Source organism: Coloeus monedula (genome assembly GCF_965178545.1).
Source record: "Coloeus monedula genome assembly, chromosome: 17".
In the NCBI taxonomy this organism is placed as follows: domain Eukaryota; kingdom Metazoa; phylum Chordata; class Aves; order Passeriformes; family Corvidae; genus Coloeus; species Coloeus monedula.
In genome coordinates, this window is record NC_138797.1 from 6718112 (window position 1) to 6732641 (window position 14530).

Below are 14530 nucleotides of genomic sequence, written 5' to 3' on the forward strand. Positions count from 1 at the left end.
CATAGAGCACAGGCCACTTGGCCAGTGCATCCCCAGAACCATCAGCCCCAACCGGCCCTGGCAGCAGTGGCTGGCATGGGCTGCAAGTGTGAGAACTGAGCCTTCGAGGAGGCACCGGGCATCATTCCCGCTCCTCAGAAGCACGAAAAGATGGAGCCATTTCCGGACCCAGGTGCCAACAGCACTGAGGACCCCAAACCATGGGGCTCGTGCTCCAAATCTCTCCAGGGACTTTGTGCCTCAGGTCCCACTGGTGACCCCTTCCTTATCTGGGGCAGTGGGCTGCAGCACTGCTTTGGCTGGGCCCCCTGCAGCAGAAAATGGGGGTGCAGGGGGGATGCTGCACCAGGAAAAACCAGCTTGGTATTGGGAACTTGGCCCAGGAAGGCCTGTGTTTTCAGGGGGCAGTGGGTGATGGTCCATGCCCCTTGTGCAGGGGGGACCCTGGCCCCCTTACCCGGGTGATGCTGACAGCTCCAGGGCTATTTTTAACCCCCTCATTTGCTGAGTTGCCTTGGATGGGGGTGTTGGGGGTGGGCAGAGCTGCACTCCTGCCACGGCTTCAGTGTCCCTCCTGAAGGGCTTGAATTTCCATCCCAGCCTCAGCCCCACGTTAATCCTAGCCCTTGGTCAATAAAGCTTTGGCTAAATTAGGTAAAGGCACCAGTTGCCAGTGAGAGGGGCTGGGTGCTATCAGGGCGCTGATAGGCTGCAGGGGCCAGGGGGCAGTAGCTGGAGGCACATCCCACAGAGGACACACTACAAATTGGGGTGCCAGGGGCACCACGAAGCTTCTGGGAGTTCCTGCTGCAGGAGCTGGTGATTCTCCGGGGGTGGGAAGCACCATAAATTCCCAAGATGGTAAGAGCTCTTGTGTGCTGTGTGCCATGTGCTGTGTGCCAGGACAAGACCTGATCAGGCAGGAGGCACCAGGGGGATCTGGAGGTGCCTCTGCAGAGGGCAGCAGGGAGATGGTCCCCAGTGGTGGGCTGACCATGGTGATGAGGGCAGGGAAATGCTGGGTGGTGCAGGGTCCCTGTAGGACAGAACTGAGATGACCGTGTGGCTGCCAGGGGGGTGCAGGCTCTTGTTTGGAGCTCAGGGCTGCACAGAGGTAGTGGTGGCAGGGGGTGGCTGAAAGCCGAGTGCTGGGTCATGCGACACAATGTTGCTGCCGGCTCCATGGCCGGCCTGCGCCTCCAGGAGAAACTCGATCAGGGTCGACAGGTGCCACGGCTGTAGCCCTAACGATCCCTAGAAGGGGAGCTGAGGAGATCCCAAAAATAGCGCTGCATGCCTAGGATGCCAAGGTTGCGCACAGGGACCATGACCCCTGCAAAATGGAGCCCCCCAGATAGTGGGGGACTCGGGCAGGCAGCTCCCTGCAGCCCACCATGCTCATGGATGCCTGGAAGGCACTGTAGGGGTTGCTGCTGTCTGTGGCTTGTGCCAGCAGAGGATCATCCTGTAGCAGGGCAAAGGCTCTTCCCACAGCCAGGCACTGCTGAGCCATGCTGTGTGAGCGGTCTCTGGCCTGACATGGGTGGCATGGTGATGCCTCTCCCTTGCCTTGCAGACGGACCAGCAGGCAGAAGCCCGCGCCTTCCTCAGCGAGGAGATGATTGCGGGTGAGTGTAGGGACAGCGGGGAGAGGGTCCAGACATGGCCATGGTGCAGGGCCTGGTTCCACCCCACTGCCTGGCCCTGATCTCTCTCTCCACAGAGTTCAAAGCCGCCTTTGACATGTTTGATGCTGACGGTGGTGGAGACATCAGCACCAAGGAGCTGGGGACGGTGATGAGGATGCTGGGCCAGAACCCCACCAAAGAGGAGTTGGATGCCATCATCGAGGAGGTGGATGAGGATGGTGAGCAGCCCTTGGTGGTGGTTGGCAGGGGTGGGTACTGGACTCTGGGCAGGCAGCCTGACTCAGGCTTGGCTTCCTCCCCACAGGCAGCGGCACCATCGACTTCGAGGAGTTCCTGGTCATGATGGTGCGCCAGATGAAAGAGGATGCCAAAGGCAAGTCTGAGGAGGAGTTGGCCAACTGCTTCCGAGTCTTTGACCGGTGAGTGGGGGTGGGGTGGGGCAAAGTGGCCCATCCTGTCTGCGGGGCAAGTGAGGTCCCATCCCTCCCTCACCCTCCTGCAGGAATGCGGATGGGTTCATTGACATTGAGGAGCTGGGTGAGATCCTGAGAGCCACTGGGGAGCCTGTCACTGATGAGGACATAGAGGACATGATGAAGGACTCAGACAAGAACAATGATGGCCGCATCGACTTTGATGGTGAGCCATGGCCCCAGCCAAGCACCCATGCTGTGCACCCAGGCAGGGCCATGGGCTGAGGCTGCTACTCTCTTGCAGAGTTCCTGAAGATGATGGAGGGTGTGCAGTAAGGGACCAGACATTCCTTGGGCTGGCTGCTGCACCGAGCCCTGCTCCCCACCTGCCCAGGGAGCAGCAGCTCCACAGCACCTGGCCCTCAGCACTGGCTGGGACCTTGCTCCGTGCCAGGGTCCCAGTCCCATCTCACCACCGGCGGCTGAGCTTTTCCTCCCATCTCTCACCTGTGGCTTTGATTCGAGCCTCAATTAAAGAGGAAAGGCTTGAGCTGCTGGTGCAGAACTTCACGGGGGGACTCGAGGGGAGGGGGGGGGAACTCGGGGAGGGGGCTGTGGCAGTGTGCCCCTACTTTGCTCCCCAGGGAGGGAGCGTGGGTGGGCTCATGCCACAGGGCAGTGCTGCAAGGGCAGCACAGAGTTGTGGTTCCCACGGGCTCTTGGGCAGGAGCCAGCGCTGAGCTCAGAGTTTCCATGCAGAGCAGCTTGTTCACATGCCAGCGGGTGAGGGAGCACAGCTCCAGCCCCGAGGGTCCTGCTCTAGGGCAGGGCTGTGGGACCACAGGGGTTCTAGAGAGCCACCACTGCCTTGCCCCACACTGGGACCCACATCTCCCACCCAGAGGACCTGGCTATAAGATGGAAGGGCAGGAGCAGCCCCCTCCCTACAGGGGAAATATGACACTTGTCTCTGTGTCTCTCTCTGAAGGGGCTGTGCCAGCCTGCTGGGCATCACAGCTCCCTGGGGACCAGCTGGGGTGGAGCACAGCACGGGGGATGAGGCGGGGTACAGGCCCCAGCCAGGGTGGGTGGGACCACGGGACCAAGACACAGCTCAGAGCTGTCACATACCCGCAGCACAGCACTGTGCCACAGGGCAGCTGAGACCCCTGGAGAGCCAGCGACACCCTGACCCTGCCCTGTTTTCACGGGGTGTAATGGCACCAGGCAGAAGGGATGCGTGCCGTGGGCGGGGGGCAGTGGGAACGTGTGCCACAGCCCAGGCTGCCTTCTGCAAGGCCACGGCTGGACACCGGCAGCTGGTGCTGCAGCTTGGGGGGAGCAGCGACAGCCCTCGGCTGCGCGAGGAGCGACGCAGGAGGAGCACAGAGGCCTGTGAGCTCAGCACGGGTAAGGAGGGAACTGGGCAGCAGCCATGGGGCACCTCTGCACCCACACTGGGGCCAAGGAGGGGCTCCAGAGCCGCCCCAGCTCAGCATGCCTACCCCACAGGGCTGCGGCAGGTGCTGCTGGCGGGGCTGCGGCGGGCCCCAGCGAGCCCTCTGGAGCGGCAGGAGCTGGAGCGGCTGTGGGTGCTCTTCCTCTCTGCCCTGGAGCTCTTCCTGCAGGACCTGTACAGAGCCCAGCACCTCTGCCAGCTCTTCTCCACGCAAGGGGGTGGTGTTGCCCCACTGCGCACTGGGCTGGGGGGCTGGGTGCTGCCCAGCCGGCGAGGAGGGGGTCCCACACAGTCCCCGACAGCCCAGTGCTTGGAGGAGGAGATTGAGCAGGTGAGGACCACGTTGGCAGAGATGGAGAGTGGAGCCAACGTTCCACCATGGACAGTGGAAGCCACGGAGACCACACAGCCAGCAGGGACAGATGGCACCATAGCAAGAGCAGCTTGGGGAGGCTGCTGTGGGGTGCTGTGAGCTAGAGGGGGCAGAAGATAGCAGCAGAGGTGGCACCCCTGTCACAGAGCAGGGGGACAGAGCCCCTGTGTACCCCTACAGTCCTCAACCCCTGCCTTTGCAGTGTATGGTGGGGGCTGCTTCCACCCTGAGGAGGGAATGGGACCACTCCAGGCCCCCAAATATTGATAAAGCCCCTGTTATTCCACAGGGGTCAATGTGCCTTCCACCCTCCCTGCCCACACTCGCAGAGGGGCCTCTGGGCACATGAGGTGTGCCAGGCTGCCACAGAATCCCCTGCAGAACTTATAAACGTGCATTTATTTATACATTAACCGTGGCTCGGACTGTGACATTAATTTAAAAACAGCCTATGATACAGAACACAGGGGATGGCCGGGAGGGAGTGGGTATGTTGGGGGGTGGTGGTGACAGTCAGGTCTCCTGGCTCTTGGTCTGCTTGTTGTATGTCTCCCGCACATACTTCTTGTATGCTGAGGAGAGAGGGGGAACATGGTGCCAAGGGTCCCAAGGGAGCTGCCAGGGCAGCTGTGGGGCCAGACATACACTAGGGGCTGTGCTGCTGCCCATTCCAGTGGGGAGGGGGCAGGAGGGTTCTGTTCCAGGTACTCACCGACTTGGTTCTTCCAGAGCTCGGCAGCATGTGTGTTCAGAGGGCTCTCGATGTTTGGCTCTAGAAACAGGGGCTGGGTCAGCTGGTGGGGTGACCTGGACACCCTTGAGCCCTGATCTGGGTTGGGGTTCCCCACCACCACCACCACCCCTTTCCCCAGCACTCCACAGCAGTTTGTCTACGAGACCCACCTGCCAGCAGGCTCTGTACAGAGAGCAGGATGGTGCGAACATCATACAGCGCTGACCATTTTTCCTTGAGGATGTCGAGGCAGATGTTGCCCTGCGTGTCAACGTTGGGGTGGTAGCAGGGGGTCAGGAACCGCACGGTGGGTGCTGTGTAGGGGTACCCGCTGGGGAACTCCAGCGACAGCTTGTACCGAAGCTCCTCGTAGGGCTGGGGGCGGGAGTTGAGGGGGACAGGAGTCAGGGGGGGCCGTAGCCGCAGAGGTGGGGGGAAGCCGCGGGGAAGAGGAGGCACAGGGGAAGTGGAGGGCTGGGACCAGCCTCGTGTGAAGGGAGGAAGGTGGGGCAGGGTCAAGGCCCCACCCCAGACCGGGATCTCGCCTCTCACCGTCCCGGCGGCGCCGTCAATGGTCCCGATCCACTTGAAGAGGTTATCGGACTCGGGGAAGGCAGAAATGCCTTTGTCACCGGACATCTGCGGGGGCAGCACGTCAGGGCGGCCCGGGACACACCGAGACCGCCCCCGCCCCTCGCCCCAGTTCAGCCCCAGGAGTCCTCGGGACCCCCAACCCCCGGCTTGGTCCCAGGATCCCCCAATCCCCCACTCGGCCTCAGGACCCCACTCACCATCAGCGCCATCAGTTCTTGCTGCAGCCTGCGGGGAAAGCGCACGTTACCGGCCGGCTCACCGGGGCAACCCCCGTCCACAGCCCCGGCCCCGGCCCCACTCACCTTTTCCCCACCGCGCCGCGGGCCGCCGTGGCCCCGGTCTCGGCCGCTTTGCGGGCGGCTGCGCTGGACACGGCGGCGGGGTCGGCGTTCTGTGAGGCCATGACGGCTCCGGGAGCACGGACCGGCGCACCGGTCTGCGGCCGCCGCTGCCGGCGGGTCACGGGCTGGATGCGGCTCCCGCTCCCGGGTGGCGCCGCACCGGGTTCCACTCGCTCCCTCCCGCAGTCGCGCTCGGGGCAGGACTCGGGCCCCGCTGCAGCTCTCCCGGTGCCGAGCGAACGTCCGGGCTCCCCTAGCGGGGCTCCCCAGCACCGAAGGGGCTCTCCCGTGCAGCAGCGGTGGCCCGATCCCAACCCCCGTCTCAAACGCTCTCCAGCCCAGGAGCGGCTCGGTCGCAGCCCCTCTCCGGTGCAGGAGCGGCTCGGTCGCAGCCCCGATCCCGGGCGCTCTCCGGTACGCTCGTCCCGCACGGCCCCGCCCGCTCCCGCGCCCCGTTTGAATATTTCCGCGTGCGGCCCCCCCACCAATCAGCGCGCAGCCCGGTTCGAGCCGGCCAATCAGCGCCCGCCGAAGATGCAGCTCCCACGGTAACGGCCAGCGGCTGCTGATTGACCGCCAGCCACTGACGTCCCGCGCTGTGATTGGCCACTGCCCCGCGAGGGGCGGAGCCGCGGGTCCCGCAGACCCTTAAAGGGCCAGCCACGCCCGTCCGCAGAGCCCAGGAGGCGGCGAGGTGGGAGTGAAGCGGCTTTATTGGGGGGCCTCAGGGCTCGGGGGGGTCCTCGGGGGGCGGCACGTCCCCCCCGCGGCGAAGCGTCTCCATGTGCTTCTGCATCTTCTCAGTCATCCAGGCTGGAGGGATGAAGGGCTTCAGCTCTTCCAGCCGCAGATCAACAGAGTCCCTGGGGAGGAAGGAGGGTGAGGTGGAGGGACTCCAGCACCCACTGCTGACTCCAAACCCACCATGTCCCTTGGCACCCATCAGTACCAAGCCCAGACCTACCAAACCCACCATGGATCTCGATCAGCACTGAGCCCAAACCTACCATGGACCCCCAAACAACACCAAGTCCAAACCTGAGTTGCACAACGTGGTCCCCTGGCACCAAACCCCAAACATAACTGAGCCCCCCAAGTGTCATGTCCCTCCAGCACAGGACCCCTGGGCAATGCAGCAGTGAGGGGGGGACATGGTAGGGGTCCCCAGGGAAGTGGCCCCAGGCATGGCAGCACCTTCAGAATGTCTGCTTCAGTCCTCACCTGTAATCCTCACTGGCGGCCAAATCCCGAATGTCCTCTTCGATGAGGAGGTAGGCCTGTGGCACAAGGTGGGGGACACCTCAGGGTGCCTGCGAGGGGTGGCCGGGGCAGTGCCACACCCCAGCCAGCACTGTCCCCGTGGGAGCCAGCTGTGCCCCCTGGCCTGCACCCCAGTCCTGTGGGCAGGGGATGGACCTTGGCAGCGCTGTGTCCCCGCGCCCTGCCTATCCTCCTGCCACCGCCGCCTGTCCCACGGCTCCTCCGCCCGTGCTGGCCCTGCGGTGGGCCCTGCGCCCGGCCGTACTCACCATCTTGCCCCCAATGGCCCTCATGTGCTGCTGCTCTGTCAGCCAGTGCTTATCCTGCGGGTCGGCTGCGTACTGCAATAAAGCAGCAAGGACCGAGCTGAGCACGGGTGACAGACCCTTCCCTAAAAGCCCCCTCCTCCAGGATGCTGTGCCCCGCTCTGCTCTGCCCCCCACTCCGCCTGCCCTGCTCCAGCCTCAGCCCTGGCTCTGGCAAACCAGCCACTTCGGTGGGCACGTGACACCACTGGCTCGTGTTCCATGTGCTAGCCAGACCTTGGGAACGTGCTCCGATAACAAACAAGGGCACAGGGAGGAAGTAAACAAGGGAGCTGAAGCACACGCTCCCGATTCCCATGGGAAACCATCCGGCTGTGGCACCTGACCTTAAAGAGGTGGGGATGCTTGATGTAGAGTCGCCCTCTTGTTCCTCCCATCCCGAGAGCTCTGCAAGAGGAACATGAGGGATGTTAGGGTTGTGGGGAGGGCAGCTGCAGTGGCACAGGGACAACCCCTCTCCTCCCCAAGCCCTTCCTACTGCTTTCGAGGCAGAGAAGCGAAGTGACGGGAGGAGTGTCACGGGCTCCTGCCTGGGGACACCACCCTCCATCAACAGGGCCATTCCTTACTTGTTTGCTCGAGATCCCAGCACAAAGGTTGTGGTTTCAGTCAGTCGGGATGGATCCCACTACAGAGCAATTGGAAAAGGGGCAACATTAGAAAGGAAGTTGGTGCTGGCCATGCTCCACAGACCTCGGCTCTCTGACAGGGAACCTTGGAGCTGCCTCTGGACTGGGAGGGAGGGAGCTGGCCACAGACCTCCAGCCTTCCACAGGGGAGGAACATTACATTCCGTCTGGGCTGATCTAAGCAGTTTCCCCCGTAGGAAACACTTGTGGGATTCTCCTGGCTACTCCTGGTCTCCTCAGGTCTCCCTCAGCAGCACCATGCTGCAGGGCTACAGGCTACAGTGCCTGGGGAGACCAGCTGAGGCCTCCGGGCACTTCGCTTCCTCTTCTTGCTCCACCCCTGCCCAGGGCCCCATCAGAGCACAGCCCACGCTCTCCTGCACTCCTGCAGCTGCAGGGCTCTGCTGGTGGGAGCAAAGGGGAGGAGAGGGGGAGCCCAGCAGTGTCAGACAGCCAATACCTTTGGTCCATCCCTTTTCACAGGCTCAGAGACTTTGAGCTTCCACCTGAGGGGAAGGAAAACACAGCAAGAATGAGTCCCAGTGGGACTAGCTTAGTTACCACCAGCAGCAGGGACTGAGCCCAAGCCCTTCCAGACCCACCCTTGTTCACGTCCCTCCATTCCCCCACAGCGCGCAGCTTTGGACCCTCAGCTTTGCTGCACATTCTCCTCTCCTGGCTGCCCAGATCCCACCATTCCCCATGTCTCACCACTCACCTTGGGTGGTCCATCTGGACCTTTTCATCCCTTTGGGCCTGTTTAAAACCCCTTCTTTAGAGGTCTTTGCCTCCTGGGAGGAACAGCTGAACCTAACTCTGCTTCTGCCCACACCCAGAACTCCCATCATCTCTCTGCAGGAGAGGAGTCTGTGGGGCTTCTGTGCTCCCCACAGGCAGCCTCATTCCTCCTGCCCTCCCAAAACAGGGGCTCTAGCTCAGGGTTTGTACTCACGCTGTCATGCCTGAAACTCCGCGGTCATTTGACAGGTTCTGTCCTGGAGGCCGCCCCTTTCTCTGCATGGAAGAAACCCTTCTGTGACTCAGCTATGCTGGCTGAGGGAACCCTCTCAGCAACCTCCCTCTCCCACGGAGCTGCTCCTTTTGTCACAGGCAGAAACACTGCCTGGCACCACAGTGAGCACCTCCAGTGCCCCACAAAGGCTGCCTGTGCACCTCCATGCACTCATACTGTGGGAATGGCCAGCAATGAGGACCAAGCTTCCCAAAACATAAAATCTCTTGTGGGGAAAACCATCCTACCTTTTTTGGAATGGGGCTTCCTCGACGGCTCAGCTCCTCATCCATCTGTCTGGCACGCTGGAAGAAGAAGGGCAGTGGGATGAGCAGGGCTCTTCTCCCTACCTGGCCAGGTGAACGCTGACCCCAGCCCACCTCCGTGAGCAGCACTGAACTGCAACAAGCAGCATCCACACCTGGGATTCTCCTTGCCTTGCATTCCCTTCAAGCCCAACATCCCCCACTCTGCCTCTGCACTACTGCACTGGTGGCCAAGAAGAGTCAGAGAACAAAGTGACTCCAACTCTTCTTCTCCCAGCTCTCACAAGTCATTTAAACCTCTGTGTACAATCACAACAATTACCTTTGGCACTGCCTGCTCATGGGGCAACCTGGGAACCACCTTTTTGCCATCAGAGAACAACAGTTTGGCCTGCAGGAAGACAAAGAAGGTTCCATGGATTCTGGGCTCAGAGAGGGTCCCACCAGCAACCCCTCCCCCTCAACACATCCACCTAAAAGCCCTGCAACAGCTCTGCTTTTGGAGTGCTACCAGGCCATGCTTCCACAGACAGCCAGATGCAAAAGCACAATCTGAGCATGATAAATTCTGGGGAACTGGCAGATAAGCAAGAAGTGAAAGGAAAAAATCCTGCCCTACCCTGCCAGAGCCCTCTGACAGGTGCTGGGAGCCACTTTCTGTGGGAGCTACAGCTGTGTGCCGTGTTCCCACAGCAGCAGTGAGAAACAGCAGCAGTGAGAAGCAGCAGCATGAGCTGCCCAGCCCTGAGTGCTCCCCTTTTCCCAGTGAGAATGAATCCCAGCACAGCAGCCACACAAGGGCTGCAGATGTCCCCTCACAGTGCCAGCAAAGCTCTTAAGAGGGACACATCCTAGCCAGGCTGCTTTGCTTGGGGGCACCCAAGAAACCCCTAGCCAGTGCCCACCTGCTCCAGGCAGCTCCTACAGGTCTCCTGGATGAGTTGCTCCGGGTCCACCTCCTCCCCAACGTTATCACGCACATTGATTGCTGCTGTCTGGAAAAACTGGAGAGGAAAAGGCAGGAGAGGGTGACAGCCTGCGCAGCCGGGCAGTGTCGGCTCAGCTCCCACACAGAGGCGGGATGGCCTCAGTGGCAGCTGAGCTGTCCCCATGCACCCCTTGTGCTGCTTCCATCTGTCCCCAGCGCTCACCTTCATGTACTTGTTGAAGACGCCCCGGATCTCCTCGTTGATGCTGGGCTGCAGCACAGCGCGCAGCAGGTCCATGGACACGCTCGGGTCCGTGAAGCTGCGGGTGCAGGGGTCAGGCGGGGTGCGTGGGACCCCCTGCCCCGGCCCGGTCTAACCCGATCCTCCCTCCGCCCGGTGCCCATCCCGGTCCCGCTGTTCCACCCTCCCCCTCCATCCTGGCCGCCCATCCCGGTCCCGCCGTACCTGGTTGTCATCTGGGAGCGCCGCCCGCGCCGCTGCACCTGCCGGTGCTTGATCATGATGTTCCAGGGGCTCTGCGGGACACACGCGTCAGCCGCGGCCCCGCCGCCGCCCGCTTCCCGCTGCCCGCCCGGCCCCGCCCGGCCCGGCCCGGCCCGGCCCCCGCCTCACCGTGCTGACCAGCTGCTCCTCAGTGTCGCCCGGGCCCTCCTCGCCCGGCGGCCCCGGCTGCTGCTCCGCATCGCGGGCGGCGCCCATGGCCCCGCTCCCGGCTCCGGTGCGAGCGGCCGGATGCGCGGGGATCCCGCGTCCGCATCATCGGGCCCCGACGGATGTGACGCGGTTCTGAGGCAATAGGGCCGGGCCGAGCCCGCGGCGGCAGCGGGGAGGGGGAGGCCCGGGGGGCCACCCGGTGTGTGCTCGGGGAGCCCTGGGCTCACACGGTGCCCGCCCTAAAGGTGCCGCCGGAGCGCGGGCCGCAGCCCCCGGGTGTCCCCGCCGTTCCCCCGGCGCTGAGCAGTCCCGGAGGGCGAGGCAAAGCATCCTAAGTCCCACAGTCTTAAACTCACCCTGTCCCACCCAGAGGAGGACCTGTCGCGGGTGGAGCTGGACACACGTGGCCTCTGCCCCTGCGACCCGAGTACCTGCAGCTGGAGTGTGAATGCCGGTCTTTCCATGATCTGTGTGTTCCTCGTGTAATTTTCCACCATTCATCTTCCTGGAATCTCATCGTTTCTCTGAGCAAACACCCCAAAACAGCATTTCCTCATCTTGTCTAATGTGTGCAGAATAGCCAAAACAACTTTTCTGTCGTTTTCTAGATAATCTAACCCCATGTTTTGGCCAAAGAGAAGCTTTTCTGTTCAATCAGCTGGCTAACAATTTGCATTGATGAACCATTTACTATTTTGCTGATAACGTTCTTCCTCATTCCAAGATGATTCAGTGAGATGAACCAAGCAAAGGGGATTTGCCAGAGTGCAGGGTGGGTGTCGCTGTGCAGAGCAGGGCTGTGCTCCAGCAGCCATCTCCAAATGCTGTCCCTGTCCTTTGTGCCAGTGGAGCAGCCTTGAGCTGTGGGATCTCTTTCCCACCAGCTTTGCCAGATGCTTCATCTTGTTTCATTTGTGTTCAAGGAATGAGTGGATGCAGCACTTGGAGCCATGCTCTCATTGACAAGGTGGTGATCGGTCAAAGGTTGGATTCAGTGAGGTCTTTTCCAACCTAAATCATTCTGTGGTTCTGTGATCCCAAGTACCAATGCTCTGGAGGCTGTGGTGGTGCCTCCAGAGGATGTGCTGGTGTCTCTCAGCACCTGTCACTGCAGACTTTGGTTGTGTCCCCTCAGTGTGACTCTCCTGCTGTAGCTGTCGGCTTAGCAGTAGCCACACTGGGCTCCCATGGAAGCCTGGAGTGGCTGTGGGAGCAGAGGCTGCTGACTCATGGGCTCACATGCTGGAAGAGACTTCTGCCCTTGTCCCCTTCCTGCTGCTTTGGCCAGGGCTGCACCAGCCCAGGGTAAGCTTTGGTTTGTTAGACAAGCCCAGTGGCGGATGTGGAGCCAACCAAGTCACCATCAACATCGACATAACCTCATTATCAGCAGCACTGGGCTGCTTGTGCCTTATTTTGGTTGCTCCAAATTGCCAGCAACAAAAATTTGACATTGCCCAGAGGAAGGGAAGAGTAACTGCAGCTGTAGGAACTCCCAGGGAATGGTGAGGAGACTGATACTGTAAATCTGTGAGACCGGCTTGCGTTCTGTACCATCTTGATGGACAAGTTGTCCCTTGTGTTTATTTGATTCAAGTGAGGCTGCGATCAGATCTTTGGAAAGCTTTCCAATTAACAAGAAGACTTAAATCCTGGAACAAATTCTCAATGAAGGAGTCATCGCTTTTGCAGGGAGAGGGATATCTTTAAAGAGTGTGTCAGAACAACATCTGTCAGGGATCACCTAAATCTAACTGATGTGATGCCTTGTTTGGGTGTCCTCCAGGCCCTGGTTTTTAATGGTAATTTTTCCATGGATCTGTGTCGTAGGTGCATGTCTGCCAGGCAAAAACAGCTGGTTCACAGCTGAGGTTACCCACGTTCCTGTTTGATTCTCTGGGAGACTTTGGACAAGTCCCTCTGACCCTCAGTGTCCTCAGGTGTTTATTTCATCAGAGCAATTTGCTTGTCAGACATTCTCCTCCATTAGTTCCCTAAATGTTATCCAGGATTATGGCCTGCTAAAAATTATGGTGTTGTTCCCAAAAGGAGGAACCACCAGGCACGCACGGGGACAGCGGCAGTGCTGAGCTCTCCTTGTGGCACTCCTGAGGTTGGAAGGAGGCCTGTGATCCCTCAGGTTGTTCCAGATGGTTTTCCAGGTGCGTGGAAGGGAGTTGGCGCTGCTGACACTGGCTGGCCAGCACTGCCTGCTCTGGGGTGTCTGGCTTGGTGGTGATTAACAGCCACAGCAACGTGCGATAAGCACCAGGCTGTCGGGTTCTGCCAGGCAGCTGCGAGGTATGGAGCACCAGAGCTCTGGGGGACATGGGTGGTTCGTCAAGGAATTGTGTCCACCTTGAGTCACAGCAGGAGGAGAAGGATAAACCTGTACTTAAAGCATTTTTCTTGCCATGAGCCCTCTTCCCACACAGATTTGTGGAGATTTGTGCAGAGCTGTGCTCCTTCCCTTGCGCTGTTCCTGCATCATCTTGACGTGATGTTGATGGAAAGCTCTTTGAGCATGACTTTGCTTTTCCAGTGCTCCTGTCAAGTGCCAGCTTAGAGTTGTAGTAATAATGTCAAGCTCAAACCAATTAATTTCACTCAATACACAGTTGCAGATTTAAACTTTGTCTGTTATCCAGAAACTCCAACCCATTTGTGCCTGGTGCTGATGTGTCCTGGGCAGACCAGTCCTTAAGTTCTCCTATCCTATTGATTACACATCGGTTTGTGTGTAATTCATAAAGAAATAATTAAAAAGAGAAGGAAAAAAATGGAAAATTAGACTCCAACTAGCACTCCTGGGTGACTGGAGAATAACTTGGTGTAAATGGGTTAGCACTGACAGAATTGGATCTTAATTAAGCTTAATCTGCTGTCTCAAACATATTCAATAAGTCTTTACCCTGAGATCACATGCAGAGGAAAGGGAAGGCAATGTGGCAGGGCATCTAATTTTCACTTACTCTGACTGTGGGTGTCTCGTGAAGGCCAGCAGTTTGGCTGGCAGTTGGAAGACAGGTTCCTGTGCTCTCTGCAGCTTGTGTGAGCTCCTGTGCTTGAAGTCCCAAGACCTTTTCCTCCAGAGAGGTCCATTTTAGTGCAGCGCTGTTTCATTGGAGCAGATGTTCACTTCGACAGTAACTAATTAGGTGTTTGTGCATGCAGTAACTGTGCACTCCCATTGTGAATTCATGTGGTTATTGAATGCTCATGTGTAAATTAGTGGGGTTCTCATGCATGGACACTAAATCCTGCAATTCATGTTCAGGAGTTCCCAAAAGCTGCATGGAGGCCATGCTGATGGAGTCTAGTTGGGCTGGGGGAAGGACACACTGAGCTCTGACTTTGCCCAGTGTGCTGAGCTGCGTGGGGCTGCCCTGTGACAAGGGGGGTCCTGGGGAGGCCACGAAGCAGGAGGACCATGGGGCTGGGGGACAGCTTTAACTTGCTCTGGAGACTTTGAGCTCATTCATTTGTGTGCCTAAATCTGGCAACTGACAGTAGGAACACTGAAAGAGCTGGAGCACTCTGCTTGGGAATGGGATGGTTCAGAGACAGGTGCTCAAATGAAGCCTTGAATATTTGACCTACAAAAATCTGCCAACAGTCTCACGTGTGAAACAGCAGCCTTGAATGAAGGGCATTTTGCATGTGGAAGGAGGGAGCTCCTGGTGCTGCTGCCAGGTGCTCTTGCCCTGCTCCTGTTCCATCCAGAATGGCAGGGCCAGGACAGGCTCCTGCCTGCACCAGAGCCCAGCACTGGGGCAGAGCCCGGTGCTGGGGCCACTGCTGTTGATAAAGGTCATTGTAGGGATTCGTCTTGAGAGCAGCAGTGAAGAATCTGCTTCTGTGCAGTCCTGGT

At 59.6% G+C, this 14530-nt stretch overlaps 4 protein-coding genes across 5 annotated transcripts; 2 read left to right on the top strand and 2 right to left on the bottom strand.

Annotated features, from left to right (window-relative positions):
• The first annotated feature begins 755 nt into the window (after positions 1 to 755).
• TNNC2 (troponin C2, fast skeletal type) lies at positions 756 to 2612 on the top strand. Its single transcript, XM_082293047.1, has 6 exons — positions 756 to 861; positions 1577 to 1628; positions 1724 to 1867; positions 1954 to 2068; positions 2152 to 2288; positions 2367 to 2612. Exons 1-6 carry the CDS (start codon positions 859 to 861, stop codon positions 2396 to 2398), a joined length of 483 nt encoding a protein of 160 aa, XP_082149173.1. The 5' UTR covers positions 756 to 858; the 3' UTR covers positions 2399 to 2612.
• Positions 2613 to 2707: 95 nt separating this feature from the next.
• Positions 2708 to 4307, top strand: LOC309579398 (regulator of G-protein signaling 9-binding protein-like). Its single transcript, XM_082292682.1, has 2 exons — positions 2708 to 3472; positions 3575 to 4307. The coding sequence occupies exons 1-2, from the start codon at positions 3280 to 3282 to the stop codon at positions 3991 to 3993; spliced, it is 612 nt and encodes a 203-aa protein (XP_082148808.1). The 5' UTR covers positions 2708 to 3279; the 3' UTR covers positions 3994 to 4307.
• A 100-nt stretch (positions 4308 to 4407) lies between these two features.
• UBE2C (ubiquitin conjugating enzyme E2 C) lies at positions 4408 to 5624 on the bottom strand (the record flags this gene model as incomplete). Its single annotated transcript, XM_082292961.1, has 6 exons — positions 4408 to 4466; positions 4607 to 4666; positions 4798 to 5002; positions 5180 to 5266; positions 5419 to 5446; positions 5524 to 5624. The coding sequence occupies 6 exons, from the start codon at positions 5622 to 5624 to the stop codon at positions 4408 to 4410; spliced, it is 540 nt and encodes a 179-aa protein (XP_082149087.1).
• Positions 5625 to 6264: 640 nt separating this feature from the next.
• Positions 6265 to 10757, bottom strand: DNTTIP1 (deoxynucleotidyltransferase terminal interacting protein 1). 2 transcript variants are annotated; one of them, XM_082292660.1, is made up of 13 exons: positions 10618 to 10757; positions 10450 to 10520; positions 10207 to 10303; positions 9961 to 10059; positions 9378 to 9446; positions 9038 to 9094; positions 8730 to 8791; positions 8238 to 8283; positions 7718 to 7776; positions 7475 to 7535; positions 7092 to 7163; positions 6784 to 6839; positions 6265 to 6425 (listed from the first exon to the last, which is right to left on the bottom strand). In XM_082292660.1, the coding sequence occupies exons 1-13, from the start codon at positions 10702 to 10704 to the stop codon at positions 6287 to 6289; spliced, it is 975 nt and encodes a 324-aa protein (XP_082148786.1). In that variant the 5' UTR covers positions 10705 to 10757; the 3' UTR covers positions 6265 to 6286. The 2 variants fall into 2 exon arrangements, with proteins under 2 accessions (XP_082148786.1, XP_082148787.1); XM_082292661.1 differs by lacking the exon at positions 7092 to 7163.
• Positions 10758 to 14530: the final 3773 nt, after the last annotated feature.